Genomic DNA, 12,424 nt, shown 5'->3' on the forward strand with positions numbered 1-12,424 from the left:
AGGTTTGGTGGAAGGTGACAGTTATCTTTTTATCTTGTCTCCTTGGGCAAGCACACATCAACATAGCTCTTGACATTTTCTTTCAGGAAGCAGTACAGCTAGGGAAACATGTCATTGTTAATCACCTTCAGGTATTCATATGACATCATAAGGAGGACTATTTTTAAAAATCTTACATGAGTAAAATTATTTTTGTGTAATTGCCTTGACTACCTCCCTGGGCAACCTGTTGCAGTGTTCTACCACCCTCATGGTGAAAAACCTGTTCCTAACATCCAGTCTGAATCTACTCCTCTAATTTCAAGACATTGCCCCTCATGCTAACACTCTGCGCCTTTGTAAACAGTCCCTCTGCATCCTTCTTGTAGGCCCCTTCAGATATTGCAAGGCTGCTAGTAGGTCTTCCCAGAGCCTTCTTTTCCCCAGGCTGAAAAGTCCCATCTCCCTCAGCCTGTCCACGTAGGAGAGGTGTTCCAGCCCTACAGTAATCTTTGTGGCCCTCTTTTGGACCTGCTCCATCAGATCTATGTTCTTTGTGTGTTGAGGGCTCCAGAGCTGGTCTCTGCTCCAGGTGAGGTCTCACCAAATGAGCGTAAAGTGGCATAATCACCTCTCTTGACATGCTGGCCATGCTTCTTTTGATGCAGCCCAGGATACCATTGGCCTTCTGAGCTGCAAGTGCACATTGTTGGCTTATGTCCAGATTCTCATCTACCAGCACCAGCAAGTTGTTTTCTGCAGAGCTGCTGAATAAATAAATAAATAAATAAATAAATAAATCAGAAATGCCAAAAGTAATGAGTTATATTTGGGGGAATATTATAGATTATCTGTACCTGTAACATAGTCCATAAAGAATAGCGTAACACATTTAGAGGACAAGGGGAAGAAGGTGATTTTCAGGTGCTGTAAATCTGGCTCCTTTCCAAAGCACTGGAATATATAAAAGAAAGAATTTCAAATGCTATGTCCTGTCAGTGCAATTTGGAAGATACATATCTTGTGTGTCTGTGATGTTCGTAAAATATTTTTTGTCTTTTTCAAATAATCTCTGTTAGAATTTTACCACATAATAGGTATGTATGTGAGAGGAGAAGTATATTTTCATAAATTCTTGTGAGTCATTCCCAAATTAATTCCTGAAGTCTTCTTAAACATAATTCCTCTATCTCCACTGAAACATGTCAGGAATTCTTTGATGAAATACTGCAGTAAAAGTACACTGGAAATGAAATGGCAAATATCTCAATGAATTGGCTATGTGCTTTGGGGGATAGGAACTTGTAGTTCATGGTAGCCAGATTTCTTACACAAGTTGGTAAACAAATTTGGTTTTTAACTAATGATAACTGAATAATTGGACTGTGACTAGGATAAAACTTTTTTATGGCACTTAAAGCACCAAATACTCAATGAGGCTGCCATAGTACTTCTCGCCAAATTAGGAAATGCTTCTATATATATGTGCAAGAACATTTGTGCCCATTTGAATAAGGAAGTTCTACATCTACATTTGATTATTTGCTGAAAGATGTACTTGTCTTGTAAGAGAGACAAGCTGTGCCGCCATTTTATTCTCCTAATTCTAAGATGCTTTCATGGGCTGGAAGAACTACTGTTCTATATAAATTAGCACTTCAGCACTGCTGGAATCAGAGCAAATCATCCCTGGTCTGCAGTATTTTGTGGAACCTCCGGTACTGCAGCAGTGGACTGTGGCAGCATGTAAATATTGGTGGAGATTCAGGGCAGGGCAATCAACTAAAATGGTGTGTACGAAGCATTGACTCTCACATCTGGCTTCCTTGTTACCTGTCAGAGCCAGGACTGTATTTCAGATACCTGTCTACTGCCACAGCAGCCTCTCACTTTGCACATGGCTGACTGGTCAAGCCCTTGTGGTGGCCATGCCAGGATGTGAGGCTGCAGGACTGGGAGAAAAGCCTCAGCACTATGGGGCAGCCAGACAGGGTGGCACCTCTGGGGGCTCTCTGAGAGCCTCGAGGAACACCATGTGTCCAAGAGCAGCCTGTTCTGGGTTGTGTGGCCAGGCACTGGTATCATAAACATGCTTTCATAGCACTAGCATGATATGCTGCAGCTTGTACCAGTGTCTTTAACATTAGCTAGGGAATTGCATGTCTTGGGTGTAGTAGTTACTTTCATAGACCCGTAGGAAAACTGAGGTTGGAAGGAACTTCTGGAGGCTGTCTAGTCCAAAGCTCACCCTACAGCAGGTGTCATTATTCCAGATGTGACCTTGCAAGCACCAAGCAAAGAGGTTTTGCTGTTCCAGTTGATGGCTCTCTTAAGAAAGGAGCCTGTGTCCAGTCCTAGCTGGAAAGCACAGGAACGTCTTACAGGTGTTCCTGCAAATATTGCTGCATCTTTCACAGGCACATCAGGAAAGAGAGCACTAAACTCCCAAAATCATTCTTCATCCTGAACTTGATATGAGCTGTTTTAAATCGTAAGTCAAAATGACATGACAGAAGCCAGAAGTTCTGCATCATGATTTAAAAAGAACAATTAATTGTAACAGATGGACTGTGACAAACTAAACTTTTGGTTAAACAAATGCCATATCGTTGATCATTAGGAAAGGGAGCAAGGAAAATTATTTAAAACACACAAGAAGAAAGCCATGTATGTTTTAAGGAAGATAAATATTGTGTGCCATTGAGAAAGCCTAATGTCACTTTTGTTGTAATACACAAACCTCAGGTGTGTCAATCTTGGATTTAGTTTTGCTTAGAGGAAATACTGTGATGATTTTTGCAATATGACCTTGAGAAGAGAAATGCTTCCATTCTTTCTTGTTTCGGTGTTCCAAGATCAGACTTGCTCCCTGCACTGGCAGCCCATCAAAGACTCTGATATCTTATTTGGGTTTGTTTCCTTCTTGTCCACTGTCCCTGATATTAAAGGCTTAAGTATCCTAGAAGTGTTTAAGGAATTACTTTTTTCAGAGTAGAACTTTCTCTTCTCAGAGTTCAATTTCATAAGCACAAAGTGAATGTATTTTTAAGTATCATACTGTGTTTTCCATGGTCACCTGATAGTAAATCCTGTAAATTAAATACTCTGCACTTTGTACCTGAATACAACAACCATTTCTTTTTAAAGTGTGGAGTATCATCATATTTAATTGAACAGAATTTTTAATATTGTTACCTTTCCTGAGATTTACAGCTGTTATAGTACTATATTCTCTTGTTTTCCAGCTTATTTAAACACTATAAACTATATGAATATCTCTTGCACAGTCTTAGAGAAGAACTTGTGATGAGTAATGAGGTAAGTAATTTATATAGATGGAACTCATTATGCAGAATTATTTAATGAATGCACCATGACATATGTTTTATATCGCTCAAAGCAACTTCATCTCAATGTTACTGCATTGCTAACATAAAATGTCTGATTAAAGAACACAAATTAGAAGTTTAGATCCACATATTCAAGATTTATTTTGGATTTCAAAAAAGTGTAAATGCATTGCTTGGTTAAGATGCTAGTTGTGTTAAATCAGGAATAGTTTTGTGTATATTGATGCATGCAGTTTGAATTAGCAATGCATGAGCCTGACTCTGTTTTAAAATCAGCAGTCAAAATCAGAAGAGGTTGCATACCAAGCCAAGTCTGACCACAGTCCTAATATTTATGTATGCATCTGTATGTACAGGGGTTTGTTTCTGCTGTAGTCACCAACAGTTAATTGTGCTGCCTGGAAAGAAACAAGCTAGATAGAAATTCAGCATTTTGAAAGCATTTAGTTAATAATGGTGAATTGGCTTGACTGTAAATTTTGTCATGTATTGTAACCTTCATGTGAAAAAATACGTTAGAAAATGCATTGATGCAGGATGTGGCCCTTAATCAAATGGACAGATTCAGTTCATCAAACGAACCTTCCTTTAGCCTGACTCCTTTAGCATTTTGAGGATATATGTTACAATACATTGAAAAGGATTTACATTTATAATTCATATTAGGAGACAACTGGTTGCTCAGAGAAGAACAGTATTGGAATATTTTTGGTGGCACTTATATTTTAGCTTATCAGTACACAGGTAAAGTTAAAATTAATGGACTGGAAAATTTTCGTTACGCTTTCAGCCAGGGGTTTGTCTCTGTAAATGATGTGGGATAATTTCTTTCTGTATTGCCTTTAAATAACCATATTATTAAAAAAGAAAGACTTTTCCTGGCATTGGTGCAAGTATTTGGAAATTATTCATATCATTTGTAAGGCGAGTTGAAATTCCAACTATGATGAAATCAGTGACAAAACTGTCATTACCTAAACAGAGCAGGACTTCAGTGGTACTGTGTTAGGGTTAGATTTTATATTAGCTAATCACATCAATGGCTGGTTAGTACTTTGTAATTAGTTGTTGGGTATTTTTTAATGATGCTTTGATTAATTTCTAGTGTCAGTTTGGGTCACATATCAGTTGTAGACTAGCTTAAAAGAAATGCCTTTGTATTTTCTTATAATGCATTTCTGCATGGCTGAAGTCAGTGTACACTCTAACAGCCACAGAAGAGTGGTTGCTCTACACGATCTCTATGCTAGGGGATACCACCTCTGCTGAAGGCATCACCTCCACTAGGGAATGGCAGAAATGTGCTTCTGTGAATTACTTTGGTAATGATCCATCAGAGGAACAAGCGTAATCTACAATTGTAACTGTCACAAAAACCTTTGTGACAATTTTTAGCTGTAACTCTTTTACAGCCATTTCTTACCTGTGCACTGGCTCAGTTTACTCCATCTGTTTTGTATTATGAGCTCCATGTCAGAGTCTTTAATTTTTCCAGCCACACTGCAATGCCCAAGAAAATCAATACTTACATTGCTGTAGAGTTTATTTTGATAGGGTGATACATTGTTCTTCAATGAGTAACACTTCGAGGCATTGAAGCTATACATAGAAATTTATGGCATTATTTGCACTTGCTTTATGTGTTAAAATGTGATGAGAGGTGAACCCAACATAAACTTCAAGTTCTTTTGCTGCAAATTTGTTATATTTAGAAATGCTTATCTATAAAGGAGAGCATTACCTTCTGTATTTGCAGTCTGACAAGTTAGTGGAGCTGGTGTGGTTTGGTGTGTATGGCTGTGGCAGGAGAACACTTGGATAATGTACTCTGCAGTGCATCTGTGTAGGGAAGAGGAGGGTGCAGAGACCAACTGGAAAGTCTGAGTGCTCAAAGGCTGACTGCTTTCTTGGTGTGTATATCAATGTCTTACCCCCCCTCCCCCCCCAAAAAAAAAAAAGCCCGAGTAGATACACCAAAGCTTGCAGCTCAATGTAATGCTTACTCTAAGCTGAGAGCTGCTAATGTCTAAAAAGTTTTCCTTTAGCACCAGCAATAAAAGTTTATTCTTTTGGAATGGGGGACTGTACATTACAATGGTCAGGTTTGCCCAAATAGCAAGACCCATGGTTTTGTAAGAGCTTATTTACAGAATTATCTCTTTTTGCAAATGAAGGGTTTGAGAGACATCATTGGAATGACTTGCTTCAGCTGAAATGGCTTGCATTAGCTCAGTGAATAAATTTGTGCTCCACGTGTGCTGAAACTATTACCTACTGAATAAAAGCCCAGTAGTCTAATGAGAAGACCTACTTCTTTAAAAGAAATGCAGCTCCAACAAATAAAAGCAGCACTTAGTGTTGTAATGGATATCCTTTTAGAAAAAACACAGTATGTGTTTTCCAGAGAAATCTTAGAGCAATGAAATGTAAACTCATTGAATTTTATTTTTTTTTCTCTAGCACAGGCAATTATACAATGTTCTCAATCAGGTTTCCTTTTTGATCTTTCACTGCAGTTATTTCCAAATGACCCTGTCATTTCCTGTGTAGAATAAAATCAGACAAGAAAAGGGAAATGACTCAAAACTCAGATTATGCATACAATATCTATGGCCATGCCACTTAACAAAATGCAAGTTGTTTAAATGTGGCACTTAATTAGTAGACCTTCACAGTCTGATTAATATTCTGCATTTGATGCAGCTAGCATAATAGAACCACCTTTGTAAAATGCAGACAGTATTTAAGTCTTTAAAAAGTAACAAATGCCTGGCTAATTTAACTATATTTTTACATTGGCTAAAGCTTTTAAACTAAACTGCCTGAGGTGATCATATTACCTAGGAAAAAAAAAAGAATAAACTGAAAGACATGAATGCTTGGTTAGATGATAAAACACAGATCATACATCTAACCTACTTTGGCAGTATTTAAAATTTAAAACTTGCCTTTCCAGCTATCAAATCCTTTATTTCTTCCTTCATTCCAGGTCTACAAAGACCTATATATTATGTATGCATGAATACCTATTAGAAAACACGACGGTACAGGGAATTACTGAGAAGTCTTAAGATTGCCAAGTAAATTCTTTGCTTTTTTTTCTGTTGCTATTATGAGCAATTCCTCACATTTAGAATGACTACGGAAGGAGCAGTGCTTTAGCTGTTCTTTGGCTATGATCCAAACTAAAATGCATGTAGTACTAACTTGCCAGATTTCTTCAGGAATCTTGTTGTTAAAGGTACCATTTTTTCCTTTTGCCTATTCTGGAGGCTTTCCTCTCTAGCTGTGATTTTGTACACCTATATTAGCCTGCAATTTCAAGGAAAGCCAAAGGAGTATAGACTAAATCTTGATGTGCAGGGTTTCAGTGGAGCAATTCCTATTAACACATGTCAGATCTTATAACAGAGGTTTAAATTGTTAGTACATGAATTGTATAGAAGTTTTTATTCTTTTCTCTTTCCGTGTTCAGTTAACTTATTTTGCTTTGATAGGATGATATATTACAGCACATCTTGTATTTTTTTTCTCACTCTTACAAATTGTACCTTATACTGCAGTTTGTGTTTTTGCTGCTCTCTGTTGTGTATTTTTGGATGGAATGAGGCTAAGGTCTTTTGGGATTATGTCTGCTTTGAAACATTTCCTAATAAAAATAATGTGGTTGGTAAATCTAGTTTTATTCCTAGTTGCTTTAGCCAGCCTGATGGAGTAATCTGCTATTTTATAGCCCAGATGACTAGCTAAGTTTGACTCTTGAAATAGAGTGTACAATATAATTTTCTTTAGAGATGTCATAGTGGGTCAGGTTGCAATAAAAATATCGAAGATTAAGTTTAATGGCAGTGCAGATTCAATATTACAGCAGTCACTAGATATCATCCTCTGTACTTAGAGTTCCAACACAGTTTCCAATAATGCCTTCTTTCCATGTACTCCTTACTTTCTGAAACATTAAGCCTTCGGACTATGTTTGGTCTTTATCCAATTGTGGGTTGGGTTTTTTGAAAATTTGAACAAAATCCCTTCTGTGTTTGAATTTAAGGGGGTGGATAGGAAGAATACACTATTTGAAAGCTAATAAAGCTTTTTTTCTGATGGCAAAAGACCTGAAGTCTGGGACTTTGACATGTAATCCTCATTAGGTATTGCCTATTTAGATCAGTTAATCAATCAGTGTTTAAACAGATTTGCTCAGTGATTTCTTGAGAACTGCGTTTTCAAATATATGAAACCAGAACATTTCCATAAGCATATCAGTTCACACTGGAGAGACTCATTCCCCAGCTAATGGAGTGCATGCCTTTCAAAGCCTGGAGGTTTCAGATATTTGTAATACTTAGAAACCACTGAGATGATTGTTTTTCTAGCTTTGTTTTGTAAATATCACCATGGCAAAGGCATCCAGACAACCTTGAAAGATGTCAGAACATAAAACTGGAAGTGCCTTCTTCAATTGTCAGCTCTGGTGCCACTTTCTCCTAAGAAAACATATGTAATCCTCTTCAGAAACTTGTCAAACTCCAGCTTAAAAAGTTAACTTTTTTTGGTCTTTTATCTTCCATTTAGAAAACTGCCCTGGTGCCAGGTTTCTGTAATGGTTATGAAACTCCTAATTTCCAATCTAAGTGTATTCATGACAAGTTTATGTGCATTTGTCCTTGTGCCAATTTGTGCCAGTATTGACCTTTAGTTCTTGTTCCATCCCCAGTGTTTATTTTTCTAATGTATAAAGAGACAGCAATCTTATTGTCAGCCTTCATTTAGCTAAGCTAGAAAACTCAGCCTTTGCTTTTAAGGCAGGCTTTTGATATATGCACTCTTACATACGGACCAGCCTCCAGTCATCCTGTTGGCCTTTCTCTATAATTGTTCTACTTTAAATCAGTTTTGTTTGAACTTAAGTGACCAAGCTGACATAATATTGTTGCTGAGATAAAAGCAAGACCTTCTACAATATCAGTAGTGGTTTCTTTTCTCTCTGCTGGGGAATAGCCTTCATGAGAGGTCCTAGAATCACATTTTATGCTTGTATCATGTGGCTGTCTCATCATAGGTCTGCTGTTCTGCTTTGTCTTTATTACTGTATTTTCCAGCTAAGGTACTCCCCATGCACAGCAGATTAAAAAAAAAAATGTGCCTACAATGTCACCTCACAATTTGTCATTGAATACAAGAGTGAATAGTCTTCAAGGTCATTCAGTCCTATCTGTGTGGTATTCCTACCCTCTCATGAAGTGATCATGTCTCTTGCATCTCTTTTGTCCAGAAAATTGGTTATTTTATGAAAGAAACTGTGAAATTAGGCTGGCATCTTGAATTTTTGATAAACTGATGTTGTTTTTATATCCCATTTTTATTTAATTTCCATGCCCTTATTTATTTTTTCCTTCAAAACATTGTTCCTTGAACTTTTCCTGCTATGAAGATCAAAACTACAGCTCAGGAGTAGGTTCATTATTTTAGTTATGAATGTTTAAAACTAACAAACTGGTATTTAGTCTTTTGATATCTGAGGGGTCATTTTTGAAGTCCATTACAGAAGTGTGTAGTGCCCAAGACCAGGTTACTGAAGTAAGTAGCTGGAGAGACAGTGGGTTTTGTGACAAAAATCACTGATATTCAGTCTTTTGATCTTGAAGCTTGCTATGTCTATAGCTGGAGAGATCTTGAAGGCCTTGTGATTAATCTGAATGAAAAGCAAAGTTTATTGGAATTGTATGCAGTATTACTTGAAATAGTTTAAGCCTATCTTGCACAATAGAAACCACCCTTGTTTTCCAAAGATTGTCTTTGGTTATACTGAGTTGCCAGTAGTGGTGATATACTGTCTTTAACAGTTAAGTTTCCATGTCAGCCACATGCTGATGGTCTTCCATAGCAATTTTGGTAGCAGAACTGTGCAGCCCTGAAAGCCAGTAAGAACTCCATAGAGTTAGTGGAGTTCATAAGCCAGTGCTGAGTACTTTTACAAATCTTGCTTTAGAGAATGATTGAAAAAATGTTTTAAAAATTATTTTCTTAGAAAACATCAAAGACAAACCTGCTTTTTAATTCAATAACATGCATTAAGTCATGAAAGTAAAAACTTAGGCAGGAAAAATGCCAAATAGCTGACATAGGCTATGGTTCTGACCCAGCCAGTGTTTAAACAAGTGCCTCTTTTTAAGCACTTGGGAACTTCTATTTCAATGAACCTATTCACATACACAAAGTTAAACTGAGAAGTGATGGGGGTCACATTGCTCAGTTCCCTAGAGGATGAAAAGCTAAAGACACTAGAGCAAAAAAAGATTTTGAAACTTCATAACTTTTTATTGCAGTTATACAGTTTACAATGCATCACATTTTTTTGACTGTATGATGTTAAATAAGAGAGAGGGGAAAAAACCTGAAAGTGTTGGCAGTAAAACATTTCTGGAACTGTGCAGGAGTTAATATATACACAGATGTGCTCTCTGAATTTTTTAATTATTTATTTAGAAAGTGGCTTGATTTCTGCCTGAATGTGTGTGTGTAAACATACATTGTTCTGATAACAGCAGTAACAGCTTCTTTATTTGCTGGAATGCAGGTCAGCAAGGACTGGAATGACAGCATGGTTCTGCTGTTCAGCAGAATTTGTAAGATCCAAAGGACTAAGTGCTATATCAGAACGCTGTAGCACATGTTTAAAAGTATTTATCAATCAATGTGTGAATTTTAATGGAAGACTGTGAGACTGGCAGAAATTAACTGACTTGGGAAAATGTTAAAGTGGTTAAACAAAGGACCTGAAGAGAGACGATTGGGATATTAGTTTTGTTTTACTTTTCTAGTCACAGAGCTGTTGGAGCAAGTCCAGAGAAGGGCCACAAAGATGACCCAAGTGCTGGAACACCTCTGCTATGAGGATAGGCTGAGGGAGCTGGGGTTGTTCAGCCTAGAGAAGACTCCAGGGGGATCTTATAGCTGTGTTTTAGTACCTGAAGCGATCCTACAGGAAGGCTGGAGAGGGACTTTTCATAAAGGTGTCTAGTGATAGGAGAAGGGGGAATGGTATTAAGCTGAGGGAGTGTAGGTTTGGTTTAGACTGGATCTTAGGAAGAAGTAATTCAAAATGAGGGTGGTGTGACTCTGGAATAGGCTGGAATAGGGAGGTTGTGGGATGTTCCCCTTCTCCCTGAGGGTGTTTAAGGCTAGGTTGGATGAGACCTTGAGGCACTGTGTCTAGTTGAGAGGCATCCCTGTGCATGGCAGGGAGGTTGGAGTAGATGATGTCTAAGGTTCCTTCCAACCAAAGCCATTCTTTGCTTCTATTCCTGAAGAGCTTGCTCTGTTGATGCCCTTTGGGAGTTCTTGGTTTTTTTCCTTGAGCAGCATAAACCAAAATAATTGGAGCTGAACAAAGATCAGTAATTTTGTTGCTGAGATTTTTGCAATTTGATTTAATTTCAGTTGAAATAAAAATTAAACACTTTTAAGAGAATTGCATTATGTACACTGTAGAACAATATTGTTTTCAGTGTTAAATTTTGGATCAAGGAGTTAGTGAAGAATAGAATCACAGAATCATAGAATGGTGTGGGTTGGAAGGGACCTTCAAAGGTCATCTAGTCCAACCCCCTCTGCTGCAAGCAGGGACAATCTCAACTAGATGAGGTTGCCCAGAGCCCTGTTGAGCTTCACTTTGACTGTCTCCAGGAATGGGGCTCCTACCACCTCCCTGGGCAACCCGTTCCAGTGTTCCACTACCCTCATGGTAAAGAACTTGTTCCTAATATCCTATTTAAATCTACTCTACTCTGGTTTGAAGCCATTGCTCCTTGTCCTATCACTACAGGCCCTTGTAAACAGTCTCTCTCCAACCTTCTTGTAGGTCAGGAACTGGAAGGCTGCTGTTAGGTAGCCCTGGAGTCTCCTCTTTTCCAGGCTGAACAACCTCAGCTCCCTCTTCTTGTCTTTGTGCAGAGGTGCTCCAACCCACTGATAATTTTTGTGGCCCTCCTCTGTGTCACCATGAAATCATAAAATAGCTTAAGTTGGAAGGGACCTTAGAGATCATCCACTCCAACCGCCTTGCCATGGGGAGGGACTCCTCTCAACTAGACTAAGGTGCTCAAGGTCTCATCCAACCTGGCCTTGAATACCTCCAGGGAGGAGGCATCCACACCCTCACTGGGCAGCCCAGTGTCAGGGTTCTGGTTTATTTATGTTGTGTTAGTTCAAATTTAACTATACCATTTCAGTTCTTTCTGATCCAGTGTGACTGGTTGGCCAGAGCAAAATTTCAAGCATAATTTTTGTTAATTAGCAGGCAAAGATCCATATACTACAGTGGACAACTATTTTTGTACCCCCTACCTTTATCTACAACTTTTCATCATCTTGAAGATTAAATTGTGTTTGTAAAAGTATCTGTGGAATGGACAAGTGAGGTGATATTTCATGGGAATGTATCCCCATGGGTCAATATTTTATGTATCAAATTCATACATCTTGCGACCGTATGTTAAGAATAACATGTTGACCTTATTCATATAAATAAACAGCATAGCATTTCTTTGCTGTGGTGATTTATAATCAATGTACATTTTTATAAGGATTTTTATCCTGGTGTTATGAGGACAAATGTATTCATAGTCTAAATAACAGACAAGTTTTGCAATCCTTTAAAGTCCTTTTTTAAAATGCATCAGAAAGTTTGTGTTTTCTGATTTCACCTTGAATATTACAACTTGTCATAAGATACAAGATAAAGTATTTTTACTGAGCATTGAATCTGATGTATTTGAATATTTAATTCATAAAACATTATTTTGATTTCCTATAAATATGCTAAGCTCAGCAATACACAGCATTACTAATTAGAAAGCTGAGTTTTATTGGATGTCTGGTTGGTATGTGAGGTGACTTACATTGCTACTTGGGCTTACGTTTAATAAACCTTAGGGAAAATTGTTTAAATTTCAAGGAAAAGATAATAAATAAAATGAGGGAATAGAATATTAATGTAGACTGTGCCTTTATTTTGTTAAAACATTCAAAGTTAAATAGTGGTGGTCTGTTAACAATCTAGGGCTATTTGGCAAGTCTTTAAACTTACTCAATAA

At 37.7% G+C, this 12,424-nt stretch overlaps 1 protein-coding gene across 1 annotated transcript in view; it reads left to right on the top strand.

Moving 5' to 3' along the window:
* CABCOCO1 (ciliary associated calcium binding coiled-coil 1) overlaps nt 1–12,424 on the top strand; it is a 55,401-nt gene that overhangs the window by 16,844 nt on the left and 26,133 nt on the right. Inside the window, exon 5 of the mRNA XM_054382709.1 lies at nt 3,225–3,297. Coding sequence (XP_054238684.1) covers nt 3,225–3,297 — 73 coding nt within the window. The remainder of the gene's footprint in view (nt 1–3,224; nt 3,298–12,424) is intronic.

The sequence above is a fragment of the Indicator indicator genome, chromosome 7, assembly GCF_027791375.1.
Source record: "Indicator indicator isolate 239-I01 chromosome 7, UM_Iind_1.1, whole genome shotgun sequence".
NCBI lineage: Eukaryota > Metazoa > Chordata > Aves > Piciformes > Indicatoridae > Indicator > Indicator indicator.